Below are 10,169 nucleotides of genomic sequence, written 5' to 3' on the forward strand. Positions count from 1 at the left end.
TTCGGGGATTTTTGGAGTTACCATACGATGGATATTTGACGTCCCTGTGCTCCCCTTAGCAAGGCCCTCGCTACGCCCCTGCCTACACACAAAAGCAGATAAAGTCGTCTTCGTTAAATTACGTGCAATTACATGTTCGTTAGACCAGTTCATACCTAAGGCAGGCAGCTTCCCGAAGACTTTTTTCTGTGGTGGTTTCGGTTTAAGGGAAGATAATTCGGAAAAAGGATGCTGTTGCACGTATCCAACATGTTTTACACACCAATAAGTAGCAATGCTGATCCAGAAATATGCATCAGAGCAGCCACACGATCAGTTCGCGGTCAGTCATGCGGGAGACAGCCGGGCCTGGGCAGTGGCCGCCGACGGCGGACGAGAGCAGGGCTCAGATATATATCGTATAAGACTATATGGTATAACTATATATAGTATAACACTATATATATATATATATGTATATATGAGATAAAAACAACAACAATCTCAACCTTGTTAAACTTTTTTCGCTACAGTTTCTCGTTTCCTTGCGCAAGTCCTTTGTTCTGACTTAGCAAATAAATAAGGCGTACGTACAAAAATAACAATTGTTACGTAATTCAGAGCTAAAATTACATGAAAATAGATAACTCGCCTTAGGTTCAGCTATTTCCTCCACTTTACGTGTGGACAACCTTTTCCGAATACACAACTGGTTACATAACACTAAAAAGCATACGCTCAGATGACTATAATATCGTGTGGTCGAGTTTGTTTGAGCTATGGGCTGTGCTCTATGCACCCAGTCGAAGTTCGTACTAAAATGACATTTTTGCCACGGTTTATATAGATACGGTTGCGCCATCAACGCCAGCTGCTGGATCCCGATTAATGTGCACACAGCTCAGGCCTGGTAAATATCTCACCATGCCTCGAGCATTTCTGTTACCACGCCTTTCTCAGTATATCAAATATTGGTAAAATGCTCCTGAAAGTGAACAAGCCAATGACAGTATAAAAAGTCACCCTCATGACATAGTCATCTCACAGTTGCCCGTGCCATCACGTATGGAGCAGACAAGATTGTATCGCTGCTCCCCTCACATGCGTTCCAGGTCTCGTCATTATTTAGTTGCCTCGCTTATCAGCCCGTTGCCCGTTGCTAATCAGAGCACTTTGGCCTTAACAGCACGTTATGCTGAAGGCCCCAGCGGAAGAACAGCTTCAAAACTGCCTATCAAGCTCATATCCAGACAGCAAGATGAATGAGGATAAATCAGCGAGAAACAGCGGTAGATTTGTTAACGATAATGTATGCTAACCTTGCTAGCGCCACCGCAGTCCTCTGAGATGACCTCGAAGAGCGTGGCTGTTCTCAGCTTTGCTCCTAGCAACAGTGTTTGCGTCGGCCATCTTATCAGGCAACAGTGGCGTTACTTGCGGGCAATAATTTAACGCATTCGACTGGTAATTCATGCATCATTCATATCATATGTGTGCAGCATGAGCCGTCGGGGGCATCACGTGTCCTTTGCACATGACGAGTGCATGCGACATAATATGTTGGGTTCAGGTATGTTGAAAGGCCTTAGATGGTTGGAATGACAAGTTTAATACGCAATGCACAGATGCATAATGGAAACGCAGATGGTGCGTTGACGACACGTGCTAATATGCAAAACACTGATTTACTGGCTCAGCAAGTCATTGCTGTATGTGTTGCCATCCAGCTTTTAAGTACCGTCATTTTGGTAGCCTCTTGTAAGGTCAAAAAGAGCTAGAAATTTTGCATATTTATGCTAACAACAACTTGAAGCTTTGAAACAAGCCTTACGTCAAGCCTGAATCCATGTTAAGATGTATTTTTGTACTGACTTGGCATAATCTAAATGAGTGCTTTAAATCCTGTCCAATCGAAATGACATGTCACTCCGGACCACAAAATGTCATATTCACTCTCAGTTGCAGCTGGAAATGTCCTTTCGGAGCGTAACGCAGCTCAGCTCACGCACTAAGAGAGCTGACGGAGACAAAGTGGTCATTTAGCCTATCAGCCCACCGGTAACTGCTCTCCATTAGCTGTTAAGCCATCCCCTCGCCAATAATTTGAGTGATGCAAGGAGTTGCCTAATATCTTCCACGTAGGACAGGAAAAGGAGGCGCTTGCCCGCACTGAGTGGCCTTCCATCCTGCAGCTTCGGTTGGTCTTTACTTGGTTCTCTTCACTGATCCTCTTCCAGTCCATTCGCAACTGGGTGACAGCCGAAGGCGTCTCCGTCGGTCAGGCGGAGTGCCAGTCAGCAAACTCGCGTCCGCAGTGCTGTTCATCTGAACAGAACAGTTCATCCTGAACTTCCTGCAATCGTAGTAGTCACATTAGTCAAGCGTTTCCACAGCGATCGCAAAAGGGTGTTTTTGGAGGTGTTTTTGTTCGTCATCATATCCAATCTGCTCTCACGTTCGAGGATGTGGTCCCATGGAACCCAATCATATTGTACCTCAAACGTGAAATACCGAATGGACGCATCATTATGCAACAGCACGTGCCTAGAGAAGCAAGCTATGCTATTTTGAAAACCCGGACGATGAACCATGGGTTTAGCTTCGGCCTGTTCTATTTTCGCGCATTTCAAACTTGGCTACAAGTTAGGCCCCTGACTTACAAAAGTCCTCAGTTGCAAATTGTGTTCAGGGCTTGTAATCATATCAAAGGAATTCTTTTCCAGCGACAATTATTTTTAGGCATGTTTCGTACCACATGGAGCAACCGGATCCGCTTACCATTTATGTCAAAGACACAAATAAGGGCCCTTGCTTTCGGAGCATGCAACGGTGTATCGTTAAATGTCATGTTCATTGCCATTGTCATACCAATGGTACAGCCATCGCAGGTAGTTATCCTTAACAATTTTCTGTAGAGCTGTTATCTTGTGTTCGCGCTTGAGTGAGGGAGGGGTGTGTTAAAATGATGCACCGGGACGCTTCCACACCTCTACAGTTTTGGTGAGTGTTGAAATGCATTCGACAACGTAGAGACAATTAAAAGTTGAGGTAACTGGTCAAAATAAGTCTGGTCAAAATAATGAAATAAATAAGAGCAGATACAGATATCAATAGCAGGCGGCGTATGTAGTATTCAATCCGCGCACGCTTAATAGTTTAATGGCTATATCCCGCTCTTGTGGCATTTATGCTTCAAAAATATGAAGGCCAAGGGTCGCAGTAACTAGTCAGAAGTATCTGAGTAAGAGTTAATTCAGGCGGGCTGCGGATGGTGGGTGTAGCATTAATGTTCCTTGGGGGGGGGGGGGGGGGGGGGGGGTGCAGCTGCGTCCTCAAGATTGGACCTACAGTATTGCGCCAAAATAAACCCTAAAATGGCATTGACGTCCTGATTTTTTTGAAATATTTGCCTCTGCTACTAATGTCAAACCCCGGTTAGTGATCCCGAGAAGAAACCCCGAGATACGAATCGAGATCGCATGGATGAAGGATCTTTAGGGATTCTTACTCAGTAGGCAGACTTAGCAACAGTGCACGTGGTGCCAGTTTGTAATTTAATCTAAAAGCTTCAATTTTTCACATGTAATGTTTCGAAATCCACGCTTTCACGCAAAGCCTTTCGCTTTGACCTCGGTGGGCAAGGCATGGATGTCTTCCGTGCGATCTCCAGTTTTGAGATTCGACTGAAAGCATTAGCACCGGTTTTCTGTCTGTGTGATCACAGTAGGTATGTCGTCAGCAGCCGGACGTTGTTTGGTTCCACGTCGCCCGCGCTCCATTTAGTGTGGCGGCTGCGACGGCTGGCGAGACAAAAGTGGCCTTGCGCTGGCTGTGCCGAGACCGCCGCCCGCTCCAGAATCGGTTTCCGACCGCCACGCTGCCGCTGGCGCGCCGCCCGCCGTTGACCGCAATACCGGCGCAGATGCTGCCGGTGACGTCACAGCTGACGTAATATGGCCGCGGCTGTGTAAGACGGTTGGATGAGTCTGCACATACGCGCCCGCTGGTAAAGCCCCTGGACCAATCTTTGCTGACTACTGCCAAAACGGGGGTTTGGGGGTGTGCATTCTTCTGTACGAGAATGCAGTGTAGAACGGGTTGACTTGTCGATGTTTCAAACCAGTGGACGCAAATTGTAGGAAAATGGGCGTAGTTTCAAAAATTGCGCTGGGAGCCGAAAAGTGAAAAGCACACACCCTACCCCCGTCCCCCTCCAACCCACCTCTCACAAATATCCACCAAACGCGTTTCTCCCCGGTTTGGCCCACTTTCTTTTCAAAGTTCGGGGTGAGGGCTAGGGCTCAAGTTGAAGGGGGGGAGGGGGGTTCTGGAGCCTCCCAAATGAATAAGAAACTGCACCCCAAATACACAAACTATGTACGAAGGCAGATCAGGATCCGTTAATGTTTTATTGAGCGTTACCCAAACTGAACCATACTGAATGCTATGCCTATCACTGCCCATCACTGGAGAACTGAGAACCGCATTTTCCCATCCACGTACAGTGAACCCCTTTGAGGGTCCCTTTAATCAGAACGCACTCTTTTCAGAATTCGCAAGGTGTTGTCGTTTATGAGACGAGAGAAAAAGTAGGATATCTCTACAAATAAATGATGCAATAAAACCATACGATGAGTGAATGAACTCGGCGGACTGGATGAGGTATTCTCAAAAGATGGGCTTGATTTTTGACCGCATTTGAAGACCGGCATGGAGTCATTGGAAAAAATCACGAAATTTGTCACCCGTTTTTTTTCTCGAAACGAAGCATGGTTATGCATTTACACCGTTTACCCTGCTATAACACAATTTGCTCTTCTTGAAACAAATTGAATGAACGCTGTATGGAAAGTATCTTGCCATGCCGGAGCGGTGTCTGAATGGTTTGGACCTATAGAAAGCACGCTATTGGAACAATTTGCCTCAAAATTGCAAGAGTTTGACTGATCACACATCTTACTGAAAATTTGATATGTCCATTTGAGGTGTTTGACTGGATAAAATGAGAAAAAATGGGTTATCGGGTCCGTAAGTTGGGAACACTTTCATTGCCCCTGTGCGAGCAAGCTCCTACTAACAGTTATAGAAGGCTGAATGCAAAATTGAGGCTTCTGTACGACGTATTTGTTCCACATGGCACGAACACAAACCATGACAGATGTGAGCTCCTGCGCCTGACGGCCTTACGTGACGGCGCGAGTCGAAGCCATGAAGTCATGCGGTTTTTTCGTCCATATAAAATGAGAGAGAGAGAGAGAGAGAGAGAGAGAGAGAGAGAGAGAGAGAGAGAGAGAGAGAGAGAGAGAGAGAGAGAAGAGAGAGGAGAGAGAGAGAGAGAGAGAAGAGAGAGAGAGAGAGAGAAGAGAGGAGAGAGAGAGAGGAGAGAGAGAGAGAGAGATATATATATATATATATATATATATATATATATATATATATATATATATATATAGGTTGCACACTTAACAGGTTTTTTTAGGGGAGCACACACGTCTCGTAATCAAATTCCGCATGAATTAATATGCGTGTGAGTAAATGTGTGCAGCTAAAAACCTCAAGCAGGTTCAGATAGGCAACGCTATTGAGAACATGCAACATTCTTGTATGTCATGAAACACATTCCGCATGTTTTCAGTGCGCCCAAATAGGGTCTTCAGTGCACCATTGTACGCAAAACATGAGAGACATCCCCATTTTCCCTCCAAGAAAAATAAAAAACGCGATGTCCTTCACGCCTCTGCATTGCGTGCACCAATGTATGATATACTGGGCTGCATAAGGAGCTGCTGTCAATGTTACCGATCTCTCTGGAATGAGCCCCAGAGGATAAAATTCGGGACGACTTCTGTGGTCTGTGTTAAGATCGACTTACATCGCTGCCCGGAGGTGAAAGCAGAGCTGTCGTCAGCTTTAATGGTCATGGGCCATAGTCGCAATCGAATTCGCCGCGAACGAATCAAGCATCCTTCTTAGAATTGAGGCAATACGCGTTAAATACCAAATGCTGTTCTTCGGGCCAAAGCAGAAAAAATCGTGTTCAGACCTCTGCGACTGTCGTTTTTCGGATGAAATCCAATACGCGTTTGATTTTGAACGCGTGCATTGCGCCGAGACAGCCACAGGGTTTTCCTCACGGTGTTAATGTGGGAGCTGACAATAGGATGCAGAGAGACTGAACGGAGGCTCACGAGCGATCTAATTTGAGCCGTGTCCCTGCACTGTCTCAAGGCTTGCGGCAAACCAACGCTAGCAGTCAATCTTGACTGAATTGCCAATACGGCGGACGAACAGTTTGGCGTCCCCGTGGTGCAACGCCGGCAGCCCGCAGGCTCGCTGACGTCACAATTCTGCCCCAGCAAGTACATCGACAGGCTCCGAGGCATCACTTATACAGGCCTGGATTATTGCCACATGAGCAGAAACGAGGCCATCCTTGCGAACTTTGACAGTGCATCATCCGTGCGGGTTCAACCAATATCGGGCAGATAGTGCGTACCAGAAGTTTCTGTTTATCGCTGCCGAGGGCGTTTGTCCGTGCGCTAACATGGTCCACCGGATAACTGGAGGCGAGTGCCACGTCCACACCACGGTACATTGGAGCCCGATCTTGTCCCGTCTGTAAAATGATTTGCACACATCTCACCAAGCAGCAAGGAACACTCACACGCACATCAGTGATAGGTTTTTCGGTACATTCTGACTGTTGTAAGGGACTTAAGGCTGTAGTCCTGTTTAATGGCGTCTGCGAGATGGCATCCAATTGGCTCAGTAATGCAACAATTTTTCAATGTCGAGACTTCTCCACTTTATTATATCAACAACAACTGATGGTTGGTGCCCATAACCAGAAAATTGGAGTTCTGAACCTGTTGAAAAGGAGCGTTGGAACCAACGCGAAGATCGTCGACCTTTTCCCACAGGTTTCACATAGCCTAGCTTGGCCTAACAGTAACGTTGACGCTGACCTAACGCTTACGGGTGATGCGGTCGGTTGCCTTTGGTGGTAGTATAAACAGCCAAGCGACTAACTTGTGCAAATAACGCCTTCTCCTCATTATCATGGGCGTTGTTTGGGGCTTTCTTTGTGCACGGGGTGAACATTTTTTTGCCCAGTCGCGGCTGCTACCGGTCGCTGGACTCTGCGGTCAAATCGGCCAAAGCAGTATCTTAAGTGCAGGTGGATTCCAAAAAGTCTGCAATACTGAATGTTAATCCGAATTTGTCTTGTTCCTTAAGCAACGGCGAAAACCCTTGTGCTGCGCAATCTATTCAGCCGATGTGTTACATGGTGTTACAAACATCAATGTGTTACAACATCTGTAGCTACATCGTGTGTGAGTAAACATGGTCAAAGGGCTTTCATATGATTTACAGCAAAATACAGCATGGATAGGTCTCGGGCGATTAAATATTGTGAGCCTTTTGACTAACCTAACTGAAATGCAGCAAAACATTATTTCTTAGTCCAGGATTAAACCTACAGATTTCAAGGGCTGAGAGTGTTTAATCTACAGGGTTGAACTAATTCCATTTTAGACTATTCCATTTTCATCTAATTTGTTCAAGTTAACCCCTTACATTCAGATTGCCACTTCACACTTAAATGTTCAAGCAATTATCATTCAAATCCGGCGCTGAGCTTTGCTGATCGTGATTGGTATTGACCGACATTGCACCCCGCCTTCCCTTCAAAATCATCTGCCGACATCGCCGACGGGCTCAGCAATTACAACGCTCCCACTGACCTCCGACCAACTAGCTCCAGCGGCGCGCCGGCCGAGCCAGCTGCTCTGACCGCCGGCCGGGTCTCAGTCCGCCTGGTCCGGGGGCGACAGGGACGCTCCGTCGCCCTGCGTGTGGGGGACCGGCGAGCCTGGCAACGGACCGGTGAAAGCGCCCGGGCCCGGCCCACACCACCGGGACAGCGTCGAGCGCAGCCGAGAAGGGCGGCGCGCTATAAAGTCGCCGGTTGGCCGCTGGACGAGCACAGTGTCTGCACAGCACTTCACCAACGCAGCTGACTGGCTTTGGCTCTCGATTCGTTGCCGCAGTAGGTGTCTCTCCGCGATGTCTGCCCTATCGCATGCCCGGTTGACATCTGCTGCCACACTGATGTTGGCATGGATACAGATGTGTCTGTTGATGCGTCTGGGTGCATGTGTACGTGCCGTTGGTGCCTGCGTTCGGTTTAGTTGTACACACTGTTGGTGTAATTAAGCTGCCCTTCCCAACGCCCAGTCCCAGGACATCACACAGTCCAGCCAGAAACCCAGGCTGTGCCAAAGCACGAGCTGCTGTGCGAACGGGTGATGTCCAAGTTCACGATGTCCTCGGAGCTTGGCAGACCAGACTAGAGCGCCCGGATATGGCCTCTTCCGCACATCAGCTACGAGCTGCGGCTCCAGACCGCGGACTCCGGTACGAATCCGAACCCTGAGGTTTCGGATTCAGCTGTTGGCACCCGAGGTGGAGATCGCTGCAAAAAATTGCTTATTCGTGCACCAGTGACCCATGTGCCAGTCGAATGATAATTCGGGATTTGAGAGCGATGCTCAACGTCGCGGAAGCTCAGGCCAGTTCGTCATGCTGGGCAAGCAAACCGGAAGCACCCGCGAGCCCTGAGGAGGTGCCGGTCCGGGGTGCTGGTGTTCTCACACAGCCGGAGGCGGTGGCGTGCCTTGTCATCGGTCGGGTACACGGTCTTTTGCAGACGGTGAAACTCTCGGCCTCTGCCAGATGACCAGTGGCAGATTACTCTGCGTAACGCCCGAAATGAGTGCAGCCCCCTGCACGAATATATATTTCACAGGCATCTAGACAGAAGGTCAAGCGCCAGTGCATTGGTGTTGGTCTTTCATTGCTCTGCGCTGATATGGCCGACCCCCGTTTGTGGCCGATCTTTCAAGCCAGTTTCGGAGAACACTAGTCAACCAAAACTATGAGCCTTTAATCCACAGTCGGCCACATGTTTGTTTTGTTTATGTTGCATGCTATGTTGGGATGTATGCTTATGTGTGTACGCACGTTGTTTTTGTTTTCCCAGCTATGAAGTACGCGTTGCTCCTAAGCGTCCTGGTTGCCTGTGCCGTGGCACAAAAAGACTACAACAGAGGCTACTTCCAGTACGCCAACGTCAAGGGTGCAAAAGAGTACGAGCACGGGTACAACAGAGGCAACCCGCAGCACTTCCGTACTCATCACCAAAGGAACAAGGACCACACCTTCCAAGCCAAGGTAACCCCCTTTCTAGGCCTCTGCGTTTCTTAGTGAGGGCTTGTTATCTGCTATATCCTCCGTCACTGTCCGGCCAGAGCGGCAGTGAGAGGCACTGAACGCCATCGTCGGTTGTATTGTATGTAGTGAGGGCTTGTTATCTGCTATATCCTCCGTCACTGTCCGGCCAGAGCGGCAGTGAGAGGCACTGAACGCCATCGTCGGTTGTATCACCGGGCTATGTTGTATTGCGCCTCAATGTCGAACACCGCGGCGTGACGTGCGTTGCTTGTCCTCTTGCTGCAGCACCTGCTGCTGCCGCTTTTGATGTCGATGTTGAGGTTCATCGCTTTATCGCCATCTGTGTACTGATTTTGTCCTCGTGTTGTGCAGCGAGATCACTGGGCAACATGTGCAGCAAGTCTTAATACCATGGCCTCTGCTCCTGCAGATGACCTGGGGCGACTACGTGGGCGGCCATGGCGAACACTACTTCGAGTACAACCACGGACCTAAGTCAGCGGCTTACGAGAAGCCGGCCCCATATGCGCCCCGGCCTTACCTGCCGTACAAGCCTGCCTACAACTGAATCGTACGCGACTGTCGGAACACCACGTGTCTTTCATACCCGCCGTCCAGTCGCCTGATGGTTGTCATCTTTGAGTGACGTAGCCTGTATGGTGTAACTCCCGTGGCGAGGCCCGGGAGCTAGCCATGGACGTGGATCTGGCCGTTTGTTTGCTTTATTTTGTGCGCGGTTAGGTACATGTTTGTTCTGTTGAACGTCTTAATCCGGCGTGCTCGGTGTTACACATCACATCTAGTCTTCCAGCGCATGTTTGACGTTGGTGTTTTATCGGCTGGAAGCATGTGTGCTGCTTTGTAATAAATAGTGCAGGTACCGACAGATGGTTACACTTTTGCTGATTATTGATGCAAGTAAAACATCAAAAGTGCGATAAGCGCCTGGAAAACAA

The 10,169-nt window shown here is 48.5% G+C and overlaps 1 protein-coding gene across 1 annotated transcript; it reads left to right on the plus strand.

Moving 5' to 3' along the window:
* Positions 1 to 7,959: 7,959 nt before the first annotated feature.
* On the plus strand, positions 7,960 to 9,917 carry LOC119102195 (uncharacterized). The gene is made up of 3 exons (XM_037225547.1): positions 7,960 to 8,029; positions 9,023 to 9,213; positions 9,644 to 9,917. The coding sequence occupies exons 2-3, from the start codon at positions 9,025 to 9,027 to the stop codon at positions 9,779 to 9,781; spliced, it is 327 nt and encodes a 108-aa protein (XP_037081442.1). The 5' UTR covers positions 7,960 to 8,029; positions 9,023 to 9,024; the 3' UTR covers positions 9,782 to 9,917.
* The last annotated feature ends 252 nt before the right edge of the window (positions 9,918 to 10,169 follow it).

This window comes from Pollicipes pollicipes, unplaced genomic scaffold (assembly GCF_011947565.3).
Source record: "Pollicipes pollicipes isolate AB1234 unplaced genomic scaffold, Ppol_2.1 Scaffold_5724;HRSCAF=6776_pilon_pilon_pilon, whole genome shotgun sequence".
NCBI classification, from domain to species: domain Eukaryota; kingdom Metazoa; phylum Arthropoda; class Thecostraca; order Pollicipedomorpha; family Pollicipedidae; genus Pollicipes; species Pollicipes pollicipes.

Bases quoted from the DNA above. Each gene is read 5' to 3' on its own strand.
- LOC119102195 (XM_037225547.1), top strand. From the start codon at position 9,025: ATGAAGTACGCGTTGCTCCTAAGCGTCCTGGTTGCCTGTGCCGTGGCA. The intron at 9,214-9,643 runs GTAACCCCCTTT...CTGCTCCTGCAG, and splicing joins ACCACACCTTCCAAGCCAAG to ATGACCTGGGGCGACTACGT.